This window comes from Salvelinus alpinus, chromosome 19, assembly GCF_045679555.1.
Source record: "Salvelinus alpinus chromosome 19, SLU_Salpinus.1, whole genome shotgun sequence".
Lineage (NCBI taxonomy): Eukaryota > Metazoa > Chordata > Actinopteri > Salmoniformes > Salmonidae > Salvelinus > Salvelinus alpinus.
In genome coordinates, this window is record NC_092104.1 from 33,012,100 (window position 1) to 33,036,758 (window position 24,659).

At 42.1% G+C, this 24,659-nt stretch overlaps 1 protein-coding gene across 1 annotated transcript in view; it reads left to right on the forward strand.

Moving 5' to 3' along the window:
• Positions 1–3,225: 3,225 nt before the first annotated feature.
• LOC139545389 (phosphatidylinositol transfer protein beta isoform-like) overlaps positions 3,226–24,659 on the forward strand; it is a 43,892-nt gene continuing 22,458 nt past the window's right edge. The window contains exon 1 of the mRNA XM_071353106.1: positions 3,226–3,304. Coding sequence (XP_071209207.1) covers positions 3,242–3,304 — 63 coding nt within the window. The 5' untranslated portion in view covers positions 3,226–3,241. The remainder of the gene's footprint in view (positions 3,305–24,659) is intronic.

The following is a 24,659-nucleotide window of genomic DNA, read 5'->3' on the forward strand; positions in this document are numbered from 1 at the left end:
ACAAACCATTCACAGAGACAAACTGATTCTCCAAAAGAATGTGGTGATCAATGGTATCAAAGGCAGCACTAAGGTCTAGGAGCACGAGGACAGATGCAGAGCCTCGGTCTGACGCCATTAAAAGGTAATTTACCACCTTCACAAGTGCAGTCTCAGTGCTATGATGGGGTCTAAAACCAGACTGAAGCATTTCGTATACATTGTTTGTCTTCAGGAAGGCAGTGAGTTGCTGCACAACAGCTTTTTCAATTTTTTTTGAGAGGAATGGAAGATTCGATATAGGCCGATAGTTTTTTATATTTTCTGGGTCAAGGTTTGGCTTTTTCAAGAGATGCTTTATTACTGCCACTTTTAGTGAGTTTGATACACATCCGGTGGATAGAGAGCCGTTTATTATGTTCAACATAGGAGGGCCAAGCACATGAAGCAGCTCTTTAAGTAGTTTAGTTGGAATAGGGTCCAGTATGCAGCTTGAACGTTTAGAGGCCATGATTATTTTCATCATTGTGTCAAGAGATACAACACATTGGTAAGAAACTCCAGGGTAGATTTGGCCTTTATGTTTTAGGTTGTTGTCCTGCTGAAAGGTGAATTCATCACCCAGTGTCTGTTGGAAAGCAATATGGAGAGTGGTACTCAGTAATGTGTTGTATTTGATTTGCCCCAAACATAAAACTTTGTAATCAGGATAAAAAGTTAATTGCTTTGCCACATTCTTTGCAGTATTACTTTAGTGCCTTGTTGCAAACAGGATGGATGTTTTGAAATATTTGTATTCCGTACTGGCTTCCTTCTATTCACTCTGTCAATTAGGTTAGTATTGTGGAGTAACTACAATGTTGTTGATCCATCCTCAGTTTTCTCCTATCACAGCCATTAAACTCTAACTGTTTTAAAGTCACCATTGGCCTCATGGTGAAATCCCTGAGCAATTTCTTTCCTCTCTGACAACTGCGTTAGGGAGGATACCTGTATCTTTGTAGTGACTAGGTGTATTGATACACCATCCAAAGTGTAATTAATAATACCATGCTCAAAGGGATATTCAATGTCTGCTTTTTTCCCCCACAGATGATGCAATCTCTATTGCACTCCACACTGCTCTCTCCCCCCTGGACAAGAGGAACACCATTGACTATAGCTCAGCGTTCAACGCCATAGTGCCCTCCAAGCTCATCACCAAGCTCAGGACCCTGGGACGGAACACCTCTTTCTGAAACTAGATCCTGGATCCCAGGGGATGAAGGTTGGCAACAACACATCAGCCACTGTTCACCCACGACTGTGTGGCTGCGCACAACTCCAAAACCATCATTAAGTTTGCTGACAACACGACGGTGGTTGGCCTGATCACCGACGACGATGAGACAGCCTATAGGGAGGAAGTCAGTGACCTGGCAGTGTGTTGGCAGGATAACAACCTATCCCTCAACGTCAACAAGACAAAGGAACTGATTGTAGACTACATAAAATGGAGGGCTGAGCTCGCCACCATCCACATCGACAGTGCTGTAGTGGAGCGGGTCGACAGTGCTGTAGTGGAGCGGGTCGAGAGCTTCAGGTTTCTCGGTGTCCACATCACTAAGGAATTATCATGGTCCACACACACCAACGCCTCTTCCCCCTCAGGATCAGGAAGCTGAAAACATTTGCCATAGGCCCTACTGCTCCACCGTTGAGAGCATATTTTTTTAATTTATCCGTTATTTTACCAGGTAAGTTGACTGAGAACACATTCTCATTTACAGCAACAACCTGGGGAATAGTTACAGAGGAGAGGAGGGGAATGAATGAGCCAATCATAAACTGGGGATTATTAGATGACCGTGATAGTTTGAGGGCCAGATTGGGAATTTAGCCAGGTCCCCAGGGTTAACACCCCTACTCTTACAATAAGTGCCATGGGATCTTTAATGACCTCAGAGAGTCAGGACACACGTTGAACGTCCCATCCGAAAGACGGCACCCTACACAGGGCAGTGTCCCCAATCACTGCCCTGGGGCATTGAGATATTTTTTAGACCAGAGGAAAGAGTGCCTCCTACTGGCCCTCCAACACCACTTCCAGCAGCATCTGTTCTCCCATCCAGGGACTGACCTGGACCAAACCTGCTTATGTAACGGATGTGAAATGGCTAGCTAGTTAGCGGGTACGCGCTACTAGCATTTCAATCAGTTACGTCACTTGCTCTGAGACTTAAGTAGGGTTTCCCCTTGCTCTGCAAGGGCCGCGGCTTTTGTGGAGCGATGGGTAACGACGCTTCGTGGGTGACTGTTGTCGATGTGTGCAGAGGGTCCCTGGTTCGCGCCCGTGTTGGGGCGAGGGGACGGTTTAAAGTTATACTGTTACACTAAGCTTCAGAAGCAAGCCAGCAGTGGTATGCAGGGTGGTATGATGCTGGCATACTGGTTGCATACTAGTTGACTGGTTGCATCACCCCTTGGTATAGCAACTGCTTGGCATCCAACCGCAAGGCGTTACAGAGGGTAGTGTGTACGGCCCAGCACATCACTGGGTCTGTCAAGGACTCCAGCCACCCAAGTCATAGACTGCTCTCTCTGCTACTGCACGGCAAGCGGTACCGATGCACCAAGTCTGGAATCAACAGGACCCTGAACAGTTTCTACCCCCAAGCCATAAGACTGCTAAATTGCTAGTCCGGGTAGCTATTGGTTAACTATTTAACTATCTGCATTGACCCTTTTTGCACTTTTTTGACTCATCACATACTATGCTGCTACTGTTTATTATCTATCCTGTTGCCTAGTCACTTTATCCCTACCTATACATGTTATTCTCTCTGAATTGTTGAGAAGGGCGGCCCGTAAGTAAGCATTTCGCTGTTCGTCTACACCTGTTGTTTATGAAGCATATGACAAATAACTTAATTCGATTTTTATTTGATTTGAGTGGTTGAGTAGTCAAACTCTTTTAATCTAAAATAATTGTACTGATCTCTGAATAGAAGAAGAGGAGGAAAAAGAATAAGAAGATTTATTGGTTCAATAAAACTTGGGTGATTTAGGGTGTGGTTGAATAGTTTTCGTGTTATCAATGAGAAACAGACAAGCAGAATCTTGCAAAATCCTGCACATATGAATGATACTTTTCAGCATGAAATATTGACAAACATTTTCATGACAGTAGTTCTATCTATCCCCTTTGAGGTCACTCAAAGTATCTCCACTCTCACCAATCACAGACGATAAGGGGCCAATATGGGAGTTGTTGAAATGGCACATGACGTCATTTGTAGTACGCAGCCGCAGCGGAAAAAGTGACAATGGTCCTGATCAAGGAATAGTAAGTCCAAACTTTTCTTGATTTTACTGTAATGTGTGTGATAATAATATACAATATTTTTGAATACTGCGATTCTTCGTTGATGTTTTTACTCAAATAAAAACTTTGTTTGGTAGGGTGGGATTGTTCAGATCCGGCCTACCCGATGACAGCGAGTCAGCATAGGCTCCTAACGTTAGCCGACGCACCTTTCTTTCGGCTTTTCACTGCTATTGTGTTAGCCAGCTGGATATCAAAGTACAACAATATGGAATATTTTTCGATTATCTAGTATCGAAAGGGTACACTAACCAGCTAGCTAACAATGTACGGTATATTGTTTGGTGTAGGTTGAACGTTTAGCGTTTTTGTAGCTTACTGTCGATAATGGTAACTTTCTAGTTAGCTACCTAGCGGAAGGGAGACTAAAGTGCACCCGTACCACAAGTTCAGTCCACTGCCTGTAAAACCCAGTTTCCCAAAAGTATCTTAAGGCTAAGTTCATCGTTAGAACCGGTTTTAATGATGAACGTAGCCTTGTGGTGCGTTTGGGAAACAGTACACTGGTGTGTTGAATAGGGTTGCCAACTTTGCAACGTCTTGCTGACGGTGCTCAAGTCTTCCTGGCAGGCTAGTGATTTATGAACTTTGACCAAACTGCTGACCAAGGAAAAATCTGCTTGTGAGAGAAATAACAAGGGAGCATCGGACATTCTGCACTGACACTTGGTGTGCCAATGGTTCCTAGTTGAAACAATCAGTATGCCTAATCCAGTCTGATTCAGGAAGACGTTTGTATGTCTGAAGAGGTAGAATGTACCCCAACTTGTGTTGATTGTCAGTAGGCCTATGCATTTTTATTCAACTTGATGTGATCCATATCATTGATTCCTAATGCAGCTATGCCCCGCCTCGTATAAAAGCCTACTAAACTAGGCTTATGGCTATACTTTTTTTCTTCTCCGCAATCAGTGTTTACAGTCATATCATGTGTGGAGTAACCACACCACATTCAGAATACAAACAATTTAGTAGGGAGATTATTTTCTAATCTTTGTTACACTAATCTATTGCAGAGTTAAGAAACACAGTCTTTGAGAAACACCCTTAGGCATGTTCTGAATTTGTGAGCGTGTAGCCTACTGCAGATCCACGCTGAAGATTTAGGCCAATGTCACTAATTGTTAGCTCACAAGGCTGAGAATAGACATCCTGTCTTCAATAGCCTCATTTTTGTTATGAGAGGTAGAGTTTCATCTGTCTTTTATTTTAATAAAATAGCCTGATCTAGCATATTTCAATAAGTGGTGTGGTTTGTATGACCTCGTTACATGCCACAAGTCGAACAGTGAAATCTTGCAGTACACCAGTTTGGCCTTCACGGCCCCTGTCTGTCAGTCACTGTAGAGGATAGGCAAGGTCTCTCCTCTTTCCTTCTTTACTCGCGATCTGAAAACCCAGAAGTGCTCTTTAAATGCCGGTAAAGCGTATACCTCAAGTGCCCATTCCTGAATGCATCTCAGAGCACAGCTGATGTTCCTTCACTCATTCACACACATTGTTAAACGATCAACAAATGAACATGTACATGATTTACTTACTTAGTCCTATTCAGTTATCAACGACATAGGCTAATAAATAGCTTAATACACTGCCTGCATTTATTCCAGACACAGATTTAGGTGAAGGTATGGTTAACTTGCTTGTCCCATATATTGTTTCACTTTAGCAAAACTTTACTCTCCTGACACTTATGCCACATTTGTACAATCAAAAAATAAATCTACATTTGTCATTTTATTTTCGAATGATCTGTCGCTCGTTCAACATGCCTGGGTGAGAATAAATAATAATATCAAGCAAGCATGGGCTTGGATAACGACAGACGTCATCAGCAATGGAATAATGTTCTAATCCAATTATTGCAGCAGGCTCAACCTTTACCCCGCCCGTTTCTTTACATACAGAAGCACTAGCCAATAGTTATTTAGAGCACACAGCACTTCATACTGTTTGAGTGAAAGAGGTGCGTGCTGGCGGCTGAAAAATACTTTTTTCCTGATCAATGATAATTGCAAAAAATACTTGTCATAATCGTATTCGGAAAATTCTCCATATCCGTTACGATAGCACACTTCTAGTAAATGCATTTTACGTCTCTATCCATTCTCAACATGGCTTAGTGTGTGACAGAGCATAGTCTCAGGCTAGCATGTTGCTCAGATCTCACACACATCTAAGATCTGCCAGCTTTACAGGTTTTAGGATGTGACCACATTACAACAGTCATCTTCCGAACTGAAAAGTACCCTTATTGCCTGGGTATATGGATAACCGACCTCTGTAAGATGGTCACTGGTTGTAATGCTATTAGGGATGCACCGATATGACATTTCTGTCCGATACCGATATCCAATATTTTCCTTGCCAAAAAACGCGATGCCGATATACATTTTTTTTGCAGCCTTTTTAAGCATTCTAATACAGTTAAATAGTTCAAACACACACACTGACCAAAAAGTTATTTTGTTGTCATTTACGTATGTCCTGATTACCAGTAAAACATAATCAAAACGTAATTCCTTCACTTACTTGCGGTTTCGTTATTCAGCCATCACATTCTCAACCAGGATATCATCATACATGTCAGTGAAGTTTCAGCTCTGTCGGTCCGTGGCGCCTCTTCCTCGGTGCGCACTGTGTCCGTTTCCATCTTGTCCAGCTGTGTCTAACATTTCACGTAAACCCTGTTTCTTGTCTGCATCGAAGTAGTGGTCCTTGTACCTAGCATCAAGCATGGTGGTGACACAGTATAGAGGCTCAGAGAGAATGCCACCGAATTGCTTGTTCACAGCCTCGAGTACTTTTGTAAGTTTAACCCCACGGTCTGTGTCGGCAGTTTTGTTGAGCAGGTGTTTCAATGCCGTGACAGAGGGTATCACGTCTGCTACAGATGCAGTTGATGAGCTTTTTTCTCGAGTCAGTTGTTCGAATGGAGCTAGGAGTGTGTTCATGTTCTCAAATGCCATTGAAATGACAGCAGCGGTATGAGAACCAGCACATTCTTGAGTAGGGTTGTACATTTTGGGGAATATTCAGATGTGGAAACTTTCCGTTGGAATTAACAGAAATATATATATATATATATATACAAATTAATATTAATAACATTTAAATGTAGATGTTTGCATTGGATATATTTACCATATCATATGGAGACAGAAACCTAAACCTTTTACCTTTTATCATAAGTAGACCATAATTAAATCCTTCCAATATAAAAAAAAACACTTTAGTTACAAATTGAACTTTAATTACCTAAATGAGTTGACTCTACACATGGAATGATTTCACTAAACAACAAAATAAAGGGAATATTTAAATGATCCATCGCATGTCCCAAAAATGTTTTCAACATACATCTGTAAAATGATAGTCTAGACACTAAGGCTTTGGTTGTCTTCCTCTCAGGCTTCCATGTCTTCTCTCTGGACCTCCTCAATGTCCACCTCTTCAACATCAGACTCTCTGAGGCCTCATCTTCACTGTTACTTTCCAACCTTGTTGCGGATGGCTCGTTATCAGGCTCAAATCTGCCTGGATGGCCAATAATTTTTCAACCCTTTTATTGGTCAGCCTGTTGAGTGTTTTGGTTTGTCTGTTCCCAAACAAGGACCAGTTGCGCTCTGAGATGGGGGATGTTGGTGGGATTTGGAGGATGATGGAGGCAACAGGGGAAAGAGGCTCAGATCCACAAAGTCTCTTCCACCAGGTGGCTGATAATATGTTGGCACGACTGCCATATTGCATCTTCATCCCAAAGCCCTTGCTTGGAAGTGTACTTCACCAGACTGCCCTCATCCAGGCCAAGGTGGCGAGGTGTTGATCTCTGCACCAGACAGGATGCTCTTGCCAGCATACTTGGGTCCAACATGTACACTGTGGCAGAAGTCTTCACGCTTCAGGCAGAAGTCTTCACGCTTTTTGATTTATTTCAGAACTTCAGTTTCCTCTGCTTGTTGCAACAGTGAAGTGGGCAGAGCAGTATGGATTTCTTCTCTTCAGACAGGATGGCATTGTCTCCCTCAATCCGTGCAATGGCTACTGCTATAGGTTTCAGGCTGCTTGCCACTCTCTCCCAAAACACATCATCCAGGAGGATCCTCTTGATGGGGCTGTCCATATCGGCAGACTGATATGGCCATTTCTTGGAGAGACTCCTTCCCCTCCAGGAGACTGTCAAACATGATGACAACACCACCCCAACGGGTGTTGCTGGGCAGCTTCAATGTGGTGCTCTTATTCTTCTCACTTTGCTTGGTGAGGTAGATTGCTGCTATAACTTGATGACCCTTCACATACCTAACCATTTCCTTGGCTCTCTTGTAGAGTGTATCCATTGTTTTCAGTGCCATGATGTCCTTGAGGAGCAGATTCAATGCATGAGCAGCCCAGCCAATGGGTGTGATGTGAGGGTAGGACTCCTCCACTTTAGACCAAGCAGCCTTCATGTTCGCAGCATTGTCTGTCACCAGTGCAAATACCTTCTGTTGTCCAAGGTCATTGACTGCCTTCAGCTCATCTGCAATGTAGAGACCGGTGTGTCTGTTGTCCCTTGTCTGTGCTCTTGTAAAATACTTGTTGAGTGGTGGAGATGATGTAGTTAATTATTCCTTGCCCACGAACATTCGACCACCCATCAGCGATGATTGGAATACAGTCTGCTTTTTACATGATTTGCTTGACCTTTACTTGAACTCTGTTGAACTCTGCATCCAGCAAATGAGTAGATAACGCATGTCTGGTTGGAGGGGTGTATGCTGGGCGAAGAACATTCAGAAATCTCTTCCAATACACATTGCCTGTGAGCATCAGAGGTGAACCAGTTGCATACACAGCTCGAGCAAGACATTCATCAGCATTTCTGACTACGTTCCTCCATTGAGTCAAAATAAACTTCTGATTCTAGGAGGACCATGAGCTGTTGCTATCGATAAGGTGTCTGATTCATCATTTTCACCTCGAATAGAAGTAGAGGGACTTTTGTCAGAGGTCGCTTGTTGTGAGAACTTAGGGAACTTGATGCACTTGGCCAGATGATTCTGCATCTTTGTTGCTTTCTTCACATATGATTTGGCACAATATTTGCACATGTACACAGCTTTTCCTTCTACATTAGCTGCAGTGAAATATCTCCACACATCAGATAGTGGCATTTTCCTTTAAAGATTAGTAAAAAATAACAAATACAATTCCATGTACAGGTAAATAGTTAAGCAGTTAAATTAAACAACTCCTTGGATAAGATATTTTTTTATTTTATGAAACATGTATGGAAACGGGTGAATTAACATTCCTCAGTTAGCAGGCTCAAGCAAGCTAAAACCCACATGGTAGAAAAAACTAACTAGCAGAAATTGTTAACAAGTTATAAAGGATTTAAACACACTTTGCTGTAAGCTACTATTTACTAGTTAACAAAAAATCATGTATGTCATAAAATATATTCACCCCACCCAGTATTGTAATCAAAACTTACCAGAAGACATGGAGTCCTTGGCTCAGACAGTGTAGTAGTGTGGGCTCAAGAGCATCTCATTTAGTGTGCAAGATCTTGAGAATCAGCTGTACATGGGGTTACAATTCCATTGAATTGGGGATAGTTCAACCAAAATATGCCACAAGACCTAGAATTGCCTTAAGTGTATCCCACAAAAAAGGTTCACTGTTATAAACTAACTTTTTTGATGAATTTAAGCCAAATTCCCCAAATTCCCGGGCTTAACTTCCCATGGAAAATTTGCGGAAATTTTCCGGCCCTTGGCAACCCTATTCTTGAGCATGCAATATGGCTTTCTTCAGTACGAAACCCTTGTCGACCCACTTTGCTGTCAGACTCCGCATGCTCATTGGGCTGACATCGCTGGTCCAAATGTTAGTTGTGAAGCTATTAGCAGTGACGCCCATAGCAGGTAGCTCATGGATGTGCCTTTCAACAATACTGTGTTACTCCGGTCGGGCAACATTTGAAATATCGCGACTACTTGGTAGTGTGTACCGAGACTCGAGGTGCTCGACCAGTCGGCGAAAGCCAACATCATCCACGACAGAGAACGGTTGATTGTCAAGGGCAATGAATTCCATTATCTTGGCGTTAATGGATTTCGCCTTTGAGTTGTCTCGCTGAAATGTTCTTAATCTTTCAAATGGCTGCTCGACTTGAACTTAGTTGTTGGAAGTGTGCGCTTAGTTTTTTTTCTGCTTTTGTTGTAAGTAGTCGCTGAACTTCTGGGGGTGATGCACTTTCAAATTAGTAATTAGGTTTGTGGTATTGAAAGATTTCACTTTCTCCCCTCGGGAAATAATAGCAGCACAAACATTGCATATGGCCTTTTTGTTATCTTCCTTTGAAACTTCAAAATAAATCCACACAGCAGACATTGTGGGCTAGCTTAGGAATGCTGTATTGCACGTGTAGCGCTGTATTTTTCGTGGCGTCATTACGTCATCTACCTACGTTATATAGGTATGAGCGTCAGCGTTGACATCGGTTTTGTACATCAGCATTAAACTAGACATCGGGCCGATGCCGACATTTTTAGCTAATATCGGCCGATTCTGATATGCTAACCGATATATCGTGCATCCCTAAATGCTGTTCTTGAATTGTTACTGCTTTCAAGGCTATGGTCAATGGTATCATTTTACAGTGTGTACTACAGCACTGTTTGGTAAATGATTGTAACTCATTGGTTCTTTTATGTTTAAGGTTAACCATGGATCAACAGAAAACAAAGAGCTTCCTGATAGTAGAGCTACATATGGATGGAATAGGCTTACCACCCTTTTTTATATACGAGAGAGAGTATATAATATATTCTTACGGATAACTGTTTCTGCATTCCTTTCTCTATGATATTCCTCTGGTTTTAGTGGTCATTGGGTGGGGCAACGCTGCACACAACACCCTCAGTGGCTGTTGGAAAGTCTCTGGTTTCCATTTTACTGAACTTGGCAGTGTCCTGACTGTCAGGCAGTAGGTTATAGCTGGACCTGCCTTCATCATGTCATGATGTCATGTGACGCAGGAAGAGTGACCTGGAGTGATTTCCTATTCCTGTGCACTGAGGAAACCGCTCATATGCCCCATGGAAGCTGAGCCCACTGCTGCCACCATCAAACAGGCTGACGGGGGCTACTTCAGTCACAAAGTCATGAGGCAATGGCCTTGCATTATGAAAATTATTATAGCTGCTATGGCCAAAAAGAAAGCAAGGGTATCATGTCTCACTTAAAAAAAAAAAAAGTATTCCTCTAGTCAAATCTGTTTATCAAAACGGCAACCAATTCCGAATTCCACGAGGCTAGTAGAGAACACATGTGGCTTGTATGCCTGTTGGAACTAAGTATATCCCACTCATTTGTTGACTCAGGCCTAGATGTGATTGTGATGGCCAGTGTCAGTCAGTGTTCGCCATAGAACCGTGTCTCATCTCTCTTTCTGCTCTTCCCTCTCAGCCGTGTGGTCTTACCCTGTACTGTGGAGGAGGTGAGTACATCACATCACAATTTAGATTATGGGTAATTCATCTTAATAGAACATGCAACTTGAGGATTCAACCACATGTGTCCTCCTTACCGAATTCCGATGCGCACATTGAAGATGTTGGAATAACTGTCAACATTTGCTTTTAGTCAACCATGAAGACATATCGGAAAAAGAATGTAAAATGTAAAAATATTTACATTGCATTCAAAGTATTCAGACCCCTTTTTCCACATTTTGTTACAGCCTTTTTCTAAAAGTTATTAAATAAAAATGTTCCTCAATCTACACACAATACCCTATAATGACAAAGCAAAAACAGGTTTTAAGATATTTTTTGCGCACACACACACCTGTCTATATCTAAGGTCTTACAGTTGACAGTGCATGTCAGAGCAAAAACCAAGCCATACTGTGAAGCATGGTGCTGGCAGCATCATGCTGTGGGGATGTTTTTCAGCTGCAGGGACTGGGAGACTAGTCAGGATCGAGGGATAGATGAACAGAGCAAAGTACAGCGAGATCCTTGATGAAAACCTGCTCCAGAGCGCTCAGGACCTCAGACTGGGGTGAAGGTTCACCTTCCAACAGGACAACGACCCTAAGCACACAGCCAAGACAACGCAGGAGTGGCGTCGGGACAAGTCTCTGAATGTCCTTGAGTGGCCCAGCCAGAGCACGATCTTGAACCCAATCTTACAGCGCTGGAGAGACCTGAAAATAGCTGTGCAGCAACGCTCCCCATCCAACTTGACAGAGATTGAGAGGATCTGCCGAGAAGAATGGGAGAAACTCCCCAAATACAGGTGTGCCAAGCTTATAGCGTCAAACCCAAGAAGACTCAAGGCTGTAATCGCTGCCAAAGGTGCTTCAACAAAGTACTGAGTAAAGGGTCTGAATATTTCTGTAAATTTGATATTTGATATTTAATTTTTTTAATAATTTTGCTAACATTTCTAAAAATCAGTTTTTGCTTTGTCATTATGGGTTGTGTGTAGATTGATGAAAAAACAGTAGTTGGGCTATATAGGATGAGCCATGACTAGAATGCAGTATGTAAACATTATTAAAGTGACCCAGTATTCAACAACTATGTACATAGGGCATCAGTTTCTAAGGTGCAGGGTAGAGTACTGGGTGGTAGCTGACTAAAACAGTGACTAAGGGTAGTGGTGACTGTAACAGTTTGATGGCCTGGAGTTAGAAGCTGTTACGCAGTCCCTTGGTCCCAGCATTGATGCATTTGTACCGCCTTCTAGATGGTAGCGGAGTGGACAGGCCGTGGCTCCGGTGGCTGAAGGCCTTGATGGTCTTCTTGGCCTTCCTGTAACACTGGTTGATGTAGATGTCCTGGAGGGCAGGCAGTGTACCTCCGGTGATGTGTTGGGCCGTCTGCACCATCCCCTGGAGGGCCCTGCGGTTGCGGATGGTGCAATTGCTGTACCATACAGCCCAACAGGATGCTCTCAACGGTGCATCTGTAGAAGTTTGAGGGCCTTAGGGCCAAGCCAAATTTGGGTCGGCAGGTAGCCTAGTGGTTAGGGCGTTGGGTCAGTAACCGAAAGGTTGCTAGATCGAATCCCGAGCTGACAATGTAAAAATCTGTCTTGCTGCCCCTGAACAAGGCAGTTAACCTGTCCTCGCCAACAGCCAATGAAATTGCAGGGCGCCAAGTTCAATCGACATAAATCTCATAATTCAAATTTCTCAAACATACAAGTATTAGACACCATTTTAAAGATAACATTCTCGTTAATCCAACCACAGTGTCCGATTTCAAAAAAGGTTTTCAGGGAAAGCAGAATATATCATTATGTTAGGTCAGCAACTAGTCACAGAAAGCATACAGCGATTTTCCAACCAAAGAGAGGAGTCACAAAAAGCAGAAATATAGATAAAATGAATCACTAACCTCTGATATTCTTCATCAGATGACACTCCCGGGACAACATGTTACACAATACATGTATGTTTTGTTCGATCAAGTTCATATTTATATCCAAAAACCTCAGTTTACATTTGGCTTTGCCTCCAAAACACCCTGTGAATTTGCACAGAGCCACATGAATTTACAGAAATACTCATAATAAACATTGATAAAAGATACAAGTGTTATTCACAGATTTAAAGATGTACTTCTCCTTAATGCAACCGCTGTGTCAGATTTCAAAAAAACTTTACGAAAAAAAGAAAACCATGCAATAATCTGAGTACGGCGCTCAGAGACCAACACAACCCAAAAAGATATCCGCCATGTTGGAGTCAACATAAGTCAGAAATAGCATTATAAATATTCACTTACCTTTGATCTTCATCAGAATGCACTCCCAGGAATCCCAGTTCCACAATAAATGGAACTGGGATTGATTTGTTCCATAAAGTCCATCATTTATGTCCAAATAACTCCTTTTGGTTCACGCGATCAGTACACAATCTAAACTCACGACGCGCGGGCAGGTCCGGGCAAAAGTTCAGACGAAAAGTCATATTACAGTTCGTAGAAACATGTCAAACGAAGTATAGAATCAATCTTTAGGATGTTTTTAACATAAATCTTCAATAATGTTCCAACCGGAGAATTCCTTTGTCTTCAGAAATGCAATGGAAAGCAGGTCGCTCTCACGTGAGCGCGCATGGTCAGCTCGTGGTTCTCTGGGAGAGACCTTACTCAATCCCCTCTCATTCACCCCCACTTTACAGTAGAAGCCTGAAACAACGTTCTAAAGACTGTTGACATCTAGTGGAAGCCGTAGGGAGTGCAATATGACCAAATTTACACTGTATATTGGATAGGCAATCACTTGAAAAACTACGAACCTCAGATTTCCTGGTTGGATTTTTTCTCAGGTTTTTGCCTGCCATATGAGTTCTGTTATACTCACAGACATCATTCAAACAGTTTTAGAAACTTCAGAGTGTTTTCTATCCAAATCTACTAATTATATGCATATTCTAGCTTTTGGGCCTGAGTAGCAGGCAGTTTACTCTGGGCACCTTATTCATCCAAGCTACTCAATACTGCCCCCCAGTCCCAAAGAAGGTAATTAAAGTGGCAGTGTTGTATTTTAATACACTCTTGAATATGCAAATAAGCCAATAGGTGGGGAGGGGGGGGTAGCCTACTTTGTCTAATTATCTGTATGGTAGTAATAATTAATTGTATTTTGTAAAGTGGTTTCTTGCATCGCACAATGCAATTTACAGTCACTTATTTGGCCTATGGTGTTACAGACCAAGTAAAAAAAGTATGAATTAATATCGAGCCCTTCATAATGTGTGAACTTTTTAAGTCTCATGCAATGTAGGCCTGCATTGAACACCATATATAGGCTACTGTAGGCTATATCATAGAAATCTATAGCTATTTCCATGTGAATGTTATGGGATTTGCTCTATTGGTTTTGTTGGTAGGGCTACATTATACACAAATAGCCACAATAGCCTATTAGATACTGTCTAAAACTGTAAGGGTATAGCCTCAGTGTCCACTGTAAATACGTACCGGAAGTTGCACAAATTTTTCACAATGTTCAAGTTTCTGCTCACAAGACCTAAAACTTTCTGGGGGTGGTTTGCCCCCCCTGGGTTAGAGCTAATTTTGCAACAACAAAAAAATACATTTTGGTGTCCTCTGATAGGGCTGGGCGATTATGGCCAAAATATATCATGGTATTTAAAAATAAAAAAATTGACTGTTTTATGTTTATAAATAATAAAAGTTCTACATTTCCTAGATGAGTGGTGCGTGACCCTAGGGTGGCAACACATACATTCTAAGTGATTTCAATGGGTCTTTCTCCATTTCAGATTGTTTTATACTGTTCAACTTCAACCCCCCCCAAAAAGTAATTTTCATCAATTTCTGCATTTGAGATCATTTCTACACTGCCAGTTAGGGCTACATGATATGGGCAAGCAATTTTTACTAAATGTTGCAATTTGACTTGCGATTTAGAGCAAAACACTTGGGTTAACTGTTGGAATCATGGAAATAGAATGTCTTATATAGTTAGAATATAATAGTGGGAACTTTTAATAGTGTTTGACATGACAACGAATGAAAATGCCAGGGAGGAGTTATTGTGACAGGGTAGGAACTAAAGTGTTGATAGGTGTTTCCTAGGGGAACCTATAATCTTTGGTTACATTGAATGTTTTCTCTTAGCTACTTCATGTAGCTAAAATATTCTTGCTTTACGTTTACCTATTAGGCTGTATAGCTAATTGCTCTTACTCAGTCAATTTATTTGCTAGCTAGCTAGAGATTAGCATTAGCGGCTAACAATCAGCGGCTAACCAGATTTAGGAAAACTTGCTAAGAAAGGACAAACTAGCTGCATATGCAACCAATGTGAAATGGCTAGCTAGTTAGCGGTGGTGGGCGCAGACTGAACGCAAGTGTCTCGTGGTGGAGGAAAAACAAGTGCGCTCCTTGAGTGACAGGAGCCGGAGTCGGGGCTAGGTTTGTGTGGAAAGCGGCATGGAGAGAGCGAGATGACTCAAGTAGCGAAGTAAACTATAAAAATGAACGTTACACACTGCGTATCACATGTATCAAACCAAACATTCAAATACCGTTATAGAAGGTAAAGTAAAAACCCAAACCGGTCCGTGCATCAATACCGATATATCGCAAAAGGTTCCATCTGAAATACACAGCGAAATGATTGAATACTTTATCGAGTTTACCTCCTAGATTGGAAAAATGTGTTTTGGTATTGTGTAGAAAGACTTAACAATTTTAAATGACACAGGAGCATTCTCATTGCCTATTCAGAAAGTTGCAGGAAGAACAGCATGCATAAGTGATTTGTGATGTCTTATGATAAACTTGGGCAAATTAATTAATTTGTAATACATTTAGTTGATTCCCTAAGGTCAATACCTATTTTATTATTGTTGAATTCCGTTTTAATGCCTGGCTTCCATGAGGGCTCTAATTATCATATTTGGACCCGAATGAGGCTCTCCGCTACCTATTGTTCCTGCAGTGATTGTTCATCGAATGTTTTCATAATTTTATTTACAGATAATCGGCAAAAAGCCTAGGCCTATGCAAATTAGGGAGCTAAATGAACGTCTCTCTTACCGATTCGGTAGGCTACACTGACGGAGTACAGTTACAAGCTTTCTACCATCCAGGACCTCTATACCCATAATGATGAAACAGCTTTTTATACATTTTTGCTAATTTATATTTAAAAAATAATAACCTGAAATCACATAAGTATTCAGACCCTTTACCCAGTACTTTCTTGAAGCACCTTTGGCAGCGATTACAGCATCGAGTCTTCTTGGGTATGATGCTACAAACTTGGCACACCTGTATTTGGGGAGTTTCCTATTCTTCTCTGCAGATCCTCTCAAGCTCTGTCGAGTTGGATGGGGAGCGTTGCTGCACAGCTATTTTCAGGTCTCTCCAGAGATGCTCGATGGGGTTCAAGTCCGGGCTCTGGCTTGGCCACTCAAGGACATTCAAAGACTTTGGTAGTACCCAATTTGCTAACGTTCATCAGGTCCTAATGGCCTATTGTCCCTCTAACCACACTGATATCAATGCAAATGTGATTGAAAATTACACACACTTATCAGTAAAACAGTATTGTGCTTTTAAAACTGACCTCACTGTTCTCATTTTGAAGAAAGAAGTTCAACAGCAGGTTGAAACTGAGTGTAAAATATGGTCCTTGTGGATGTTGTTTCAAAGCCTAACACAACGAAATGGACAGCGCATTCTAAGGTGATGATTAATTAAAAACACCCATACGCATTTTAGAGCTTATGCATAGGCTTATGAGCCCAAGCCAAAAAAAAAAACGTAATACAAATTTTGAGTAGTTTAGTAATAGGGATTATTTTGATATTTTTATAAGGGTGACACATGATCTTTTAGCTATACAGAATATTGTACAACCATGCATTTCCATCTCCTTTATTCCTTTCTCGAGCACGCAGAGGGGCTGTCCATAGTTTATAGTTTAGTGAAATATGTTTAATTGCAAAAACATGTTACTATCGATTTTCCCGAACAGATTTCACTTGGTTTCCCAAATTAAGCACTGGGTAGCCATGGTATACAGAGTTTGGGTGGAATATTACCTGTCGCGCAGCAAGAGCATGCTCCTCAAACAGTGGTTGATACTGGAGTGATAAGTGTTTTTATATTTATTTCTCAGCTGCTCATATTAAGCACATGCTCTGCTATAAAACCTAAGTAGCCGCCTACCCAGCATCATTGAAGAACTGACCGTCGGGAAAACGTGAAGCCACCATTCGCTATTTGAGTGCATACAGATGACATGTCTTCTTTCCCCTGCCCCTGTTTCTGCCCATTTCATAATGGGCCATTCTAAATCTAAACTAATTTTACATATTAGTAAAGACTAAATTGAGAATAGTGTGATGGGTGAAAATATGATCACTTGAAGAGCGAACAGCTGTGCAGCCAGGAACAGAGCGCAAGCTTTTTTGCGACTTTCTCAAATCATCAAAAGCCTATAGTCGCATCACGCAGCCCATATGTTTGATTTACAAGACATTCAGAGGTCTGTATCATTCACAACTAATGTTGCCAAATAACTCTAAATATCGCGTATAGGACCTGTTTCAAATGATCACTTTTACGTTCAACATATGCCCACTCCCTACTGAATGGGAAAATATATATTTTTAATTTGATTCCGCTAAGTTCAATTATGTTCTTACTATAAAATAATGGCACGGGAAAGTTCAAACTAAGGATTCAGGTCAAGGAAGTCAAATTTCTGGTCAATGACCGCCGATCTAATATCCAAAAGTTATTTATGGCTGTAGGTAACAATACAAAAAAAAGTTCTGAGCAAATAATGTAAGAAATAACATGCAACAAAAAAATGTAATACTGCAAAGTTGGCTATGAACTAGAAACAGGGCGACTGTCGGCGCCATGTTGCATCCAAGACTAGTAGCGAACAGCAAAATCACTAGGCTATGTCAATCTATTATCCCCCATAGTAGAAAAGTTTACCCAGCTTGTCGAGGGAAATAGCCTATTCCAAACAGACTCTGGGACGATAGAGCCTACATTTATATAACCAGTAGGTCTAGGTCACAGAAAAAAAACGTTATTAAAGCAATGAGGCTGACGCAGCAGATCAGAACGTTTTAGGTTAAAATGTCGATAAACAATTATGTCACATAAGTGCAGTATTGTGCACAAGGCAGTAGGCTATGCGCAAATGTTTCTTCCATAATGCAATTAGAGGGAAAACATTGTTGTCAAAAGCACACTGCACAAGCAAGTGGTTTCATTTGACAGAGATTAAAATATATGTTACAAATCTAGAAAGAGGGGTGATCTAAAGATGCAACAACTAGCATGGGTGCTAATATGTTTAGCATTATGCCTTTGGCTACTGGACAATGAAAGAAAGTTAATTTGAAAACCAGTAGAACATGAGAGAAATAGGCTACTGGTTTCAATCGCATACGGAAGTCTTTATAAAATAATTGCCTCAGGATATGGTCAGACTTTGGCTAGGCTACTTTGAAGCAAGGTAAGACATGCCTCGTATGTAGTAAAACTTTCAGGTTTCACAATTAAATATATGTTCAGCTCAATGTCCAGCTCATTGCAAAGATGTGTGTGATGCATTGATCAAATTAAATTATTTGTCACATGCGCCGAATACAACCTTAGTACACCTTACAGTGAAATGGTTAAAAACAATGCAGTTTTAATAAAAAAATCAGTGTCAAATTCAGTTTATTTAGTAAATACTTTAACAATAAAAAAAGAAGAAAAAATAGCAAATAATGCAAATAGTCCTCGTAGCTGTTTTGGTTAGCTGTTCAGGAGTCTTATAGCTTGGCAGAAGCTGTTAGGAAGCCTTTTGGACCTAGGTTTAGCTCTCGGTAGTAGAGAGAACAGTCTATGACTAGGGGGGCTGGAGTCTTTGGCAATTTTTAGGGCCTTCTGACACCGCCTGGTATATAGGTCCTGGATGACAGGAATCTTTGCCCCAGTGATGTACTGGGCCGTACGCACTACCCTCTGTAGTGCCTTGCGGTCGGAGCCCAAGCAGTTGCCATACCAGGCGGTGATGCAACCAGTCAGGATGCTCTCTGGTGCATTTTGAGGATCTAAGGGCCAATGCCAAATCTTTTCAGTTTCCTGAGAATAGGCGTTGTCGTGCCCTCTTCACGACTTTCTTGGTGTGTTTGGACCATGACAGTTTGTTGGGGACTCCAAGGAACTTGAAGCTCTCAACCTGCTCCACTACAGCCCGTCGATGAGAAACGTGTAGTCACGTTGAGGGAGAGGTTGTTATCCTGGCACCACCCGGCCAGGTCTCTGACCTCCTCCCTATTGGCTGTCTCATTGTTGTCGGTGATCAGGCCTTCCGCTGTTGTGTCGTCAGCAAACTTAATGATGGTGTTGGAGTCGTGCCTGGCTGTGCAGTCATGGGTTGACAGGGAGTACAGGAGGGGACTGAGCACGCACCCCTGAGGGGCCCCCGTGTTGAGGATCAGCGTGGCAGATGTGTTGTTACCTACCCTTACCACTTGGGGGCGGCCTGTCAGGAAGTCCAGGATCCAGTTGCAGAGGGAGGTTTTTAGTCCCAGTGTCCTTAGCTTAGTGATGAGCTTTGAGGGCACCATGGTGTTGAACGTTGCGCTGTAGTCAATGAAAAGCATTCTCACATAGGTGTTCCTTTTTGTCCAGGTGGGAAAGGCCTTTGTTGAGTGCAATATAGATTGCATCATCTGTTGGGGCGGTATGCAAATTGGAGTGGGTCTAAGGTTTCTTGGATAATGGTGTTGTGAGCCATGACCAGCCTTTCAAAGCACTTCATGGCTACAGACGTGAGTGCTACAGGTTGGTAGTCATTTAGGCAGGTTACCTTGATGTTCTTGGGCACAGGGACTATGGTGGTCTGCTTGAAACATGTAGCTTTTACAGACCCGGTCAGGGATATGTTGAAAATGTCAGTGAAGACACTTGCCAGTTGATCAGCACATGCTGATACACGTCCTGGTAATCCGTCTGGCCCTGCGGCCTTGTGAATGTTGACCTGTTTAAAGGTCTTACTCACATTGGCTATGGAGAGTGTGATCACACAGTCGTCCGGAACAGCTGGTGCTCTCATGCATGTTTCAGTGTTACTTGCCTCGAAGCGAGCATGGAAGTAATTCAGCTTGTCTGGTAGGTTTGTCTCACTGGGCAGCTCATGGCTGTGCTTCCCTTTGTAGTCTGTAATAGTATGCAAGCCCTGCCACATCTGACGAGCGTCAGAGCCGGTGTGGTAGGATTCAGTTTAGTCCTGTATTGACGCTTTGCCTGTTTGATGGTTTGTCTGAGGGCGTAGCGGGATTTCTTATAAGCTTCCGGGTTAGAGTCCCGCTCCTTGACCGCGGCAGCTTTACCCTTAAGCTCAGTGCGGATGTTGCCTGGAAACCAATGGTTTCTGGTTTCGGGGTATATACGTACGGTCACTGTGGGGACGACGTCATTGATGAGGCCAGTGACTGATGTGGTGTACTCCTCAATGCCATCGGAAGAACCCCCGGAACATTTTCCGGTCTGCAAGAAAAACAGCAAAAACTGATGTAGCCTGCCTTCCGTTGCCTATGCACTTGAATGGCGAATGGGAAGCGTGCTTCAATTACCAGTTGAGAGAGAAAAATAGTAGCTCTTTTCAATCATGGCCATCAACTGTTAATAACGTGATTGCATTTAGAGTTGTTGTGCATTGATTGGGCTTATAAAAGCGCATGTTTAACTCCAGCAGCAAAGAAAGAGCTGATTGACGCGCTGTAGCAGCAGCTCTTGCACTGACAGATCTTCTGCTCATAAGTAACATAACGAATATACACACTGCAATTGAATTCCACAACATTATGCAAATGGACCGATAAACACGACCAGTCAAATGTATTTCCATCAATGATTAGGCTGAAAAGCATTATTTTCGATCTCTATGGTTCTGGATTTGAGTAGTGTTATTGGAATCTGACAGTGTTAGTAAATATTTTGATTCCTTTGTGTGAAGAGGATGGAGGTAGCTTACCTGTTGCTCTTGTTTGTATGGGTTACTGTTATAAAACGTTCTGACTCTCACACTGTCCTTATATGGCAATGATGTGTGTGTTCAGTGAGGGATGGATTATAGTTACACTGCCTTCCAAGTATTCACACCCCTTTACTTTTTCCACATTTTGTTTTACAGCCTGCATTTTAAAATGGATTCAATTTATATTATTGTCACTGGCCTACACACAATACTGCATAATATCAGTGGAATTGTTTTTTTATTGTTACAAATTAATAAAAAATGACAAGCTGAAATGTCTTGCGTCAAGAATTCAACCCCTTTTATGTCACGCTTAAATAAGTTCAGGAGTACATTTACTAAACAAGTCACAGTAAATTGCATGGATTTTTTTTATGATTACCTCATCTCTGTATCCCACACGTTCAATTATCTGTTAGGTCCCTCAGTCGAGCAGTCAATTTCAAACACGGACTCAACCACAAAGACAAAGGAGATTTTCCAAAGCCTCGCAAAGGACGACACCTATTGGTAGATGGGTAAAAAACAAAACGCATTGAATATCCGTTTGAGCATGGTGAAGTTATTAATTACACTTTGAATGGTGTATCAGTGCAACGTCACTACAAAGATACAGGCGTCCTTCCTAACTCTCTTGCCGGAGAGGAAGGAAACCGCTCAGGGATTTCACTGAGGCCAATGATGACTTTAAAACAGTTAATGGCTGTGATAGAACTGAGGGATCAACATTTTAGTTATTGCACAATACTGACCTAATTGACAGAGTGAAAAGAAGGAAGCCTGTACAGAATAATATTCCAAAACACGCACCCTGTTGGCAACAAGGTACTAAAGTAATACTGCAAAAAAAGAGGCAAAGTAATTAACTTTTTGTCCTGACTACAAAGTGTTATGTTTGGAGCAAATCCAATGCTACACATTACGGTGTACCACTCTCCGTATTGTCATGGAGAGTGGTGAATAATTATCTCATCAATATACTGTATATTAGTTTCATTTGTCATATTTTATATTTTTACAAATATTAGCATGTTTCTTTCACTTTGACAGAGTATTTTTGGTAGATCATTGACAAAATGGGTTAAAAGTCAAGGTGTGAATACATTCTGAAGTCACTGTACGTTCAAATGATTAGAAAATTAACTATGAAGTAGGGACGGGAATTTTTAAATTATTGCACTATTCTAATAATATTTCGCATATCTGGAGAGTCAGAACAAACAGTGCATTCGGAAAAGTATTCAGACCCCTTCACTTCCACATTTTGTTACATTACAGCCTTATTCTAAAATGGATTCGATAGTTTTATTTACCTCAATCTCCACACAATACCCCATAATGACAAAGCAAAAACAGTAAAAAAACAAAAAAACATTGCAAATGTATAACACTTTTTTTAAACAATCACATTTACATAAGTATTCAGACATTTACATAAGTATTTACTCAGTACTTTGTTGAAGCACCTTTGGCAGCAATTACAGCCTCGAGTCTTCTTGGGTATGACGCTACAAGCTTGGCACACCTGTATTTGGGGAGTTTCTCCCATTCTTCTCTGCAGATCCCCTCAAGCTCTGTTTGGTTTGGGGTAGAGCTTCGCTGCACAGCTATTTTCAGGTCTCTCCAGAGATGTAAAATCAGGTTCAAGACCGGGCTCTAGCTGGGCCACTCAAGGACATTCAGAGACTTGTCCCAAACTCACTCCTGCGTTGTCTTGGCTGTGTGCTTAGGGTAGTTGTCCTGTTGGAAGGTCAACCTCCACCCCAGCCTGAGCGCTCTTGACCAGGTTTTCAGCAAGGATCTCTGTACTTTGCTCCGTTCATCTTTCCCTCGATCCTGACTAGTCTCCCAGTCCCTGCCGCTGAAAAACATCCCCACAGTATGCTGCTGCCACAACCATGCTTCACCGTAGGGATGGTGCCAGGTTTCCTGCAGACGTGACGCTTGGCATTCAGGCCAAAGAGTTCAATCTTGGTTTCATCAGACCAGAGAATCTTGTTTCTCATGGTCCGAGAGTCGTTTATGTGGCTTTGGGCAAACTCCATCGGGCTGTCATGTGCCTTTTGCTGAGGAGTGGCTTCTGTCTGGCCACTCTACCATAAAGGCCTGATTGGTGGAGTGCTGCAGAGATGGTTGTCCTTCTGGAAGGTTCTCCCATCTCCACAGAGGAACTCTGGAGCTCTGTCAGAGTGACCGTCGGGTTCTTGGTCACCTCCTTGATCAAGGCTCTTCTCCCCCGATTGCTCAGTTTGGAAGAGTCTTGGTGGTTCCCAACATCTTCCATTTAAGAATGATGGAGGCCACTGTATTCTTGGGGACCTTCAATGCCAAAGACGTTTTTGGTAACCTTCCCCAGATCTGTACCTCGACACAATCATTTCTCGGAGCTCTACGGACAATTCCTTTTGAACTTGTGGCTTGGTTTTTGCTCTGACGTGCGCTGTCAAGTATGGGACCTAATATACAGTGGGGCAAAAAAAGTATTTAGTCAGCCACCAATTGTGCAAGTTCTCCCACTTAAAAAGATGAGAGAGGCCTGTAATTTTCATCATAGGTACACTTCAACTATGACAGACAAAATGAGAGAAAAAATCCAGAAAATCACATTGTAGGATTTTTTATGAATTTATTTGCAAATTATGATGGAAAATAAGTATTTGGTCACCTACAAACAAGCAAGATTTCTGGCTCTCACAGACCTGTAACTTCTTCTTTAAGAGGCTCCTCTGTCCTCCACTCATTACCTGTATTAATGGCACCTGTTTGAACTTGTTATCAGTATAAAAGACACCTGTCCACAACCTCAAACAGTCACACTCCAAACTCCACTATGACCAAGACCAAAGAGCTGTCAAAGGACACCAGAAACAAAATTGTAGACCTGCACCAGGCTGGGAAGACTGAATCTGTAATAGGTAAGCAGCTTGGTTTGAAGAAATCAACTGTGGGAGCAATTATTAGGAAATGGAAGACATACAAGACCACTGATAATCTCCCTCGATCTGGGGCTCCACGCAAGATCTCACCCCGTGGGGTCAAAATGATCTCAAGAACGGTGAGCAAAAATCCCAGAACCACACGGGAGGACCTAGTGAATGACCTGCATAGACCTGGGACCAAAGTAACAAAGCCTACTACCATCAGTAACACACTACGCCGCCAGGGACTCAAATCCTGCAGTGCCAGACATGTCCCCCTGCTTAAGCCAGTACATGTCCAGGCCCGTCTGAAGTTTGCTAGAGAGCATTTGGATGATCCAGAACAAGATTGGGAGAATGTCATATGGTCAGATGAAACCAAAATATAACTTTTTGGTAAAAACTCAACTCGTCGTGTTTGGAGGACAAAGAATGCTGAGTTGCATCTAAAGAACACCATACCTACTGTTAAGCATGGGGGTGGAAACATCATGCTTTGGGGCTGTTTTTCTGCAAAGGGACCAGGACGACTGATCCGTGTAAAGGAAAGAATGAATGAGGCCATGTATCGTGAGATTTTGAGTGAAAACCTCCTTCCATCAGCAAGGGCATTGAAGATGAAACGTGGCTGGGTCTTTCAGCATGACAATGATCCCAAACACACCGCCCGGGCAATGAAGGAGTGGCTTCGTAAGAAACATTTCAAGGTCCTGGAGTGGCCTAGCCAGTCTCCAGATCTCAACCCCATAGAAAATCTTTGGAGGGAGATGAAAGTCTGTGTTGCCCAGCAACAGCCCCAAAACATCACTGCTAGAGGAGATCTGCATGGAGGAATGGGCCAAAATGCCAGCAACAGTGTG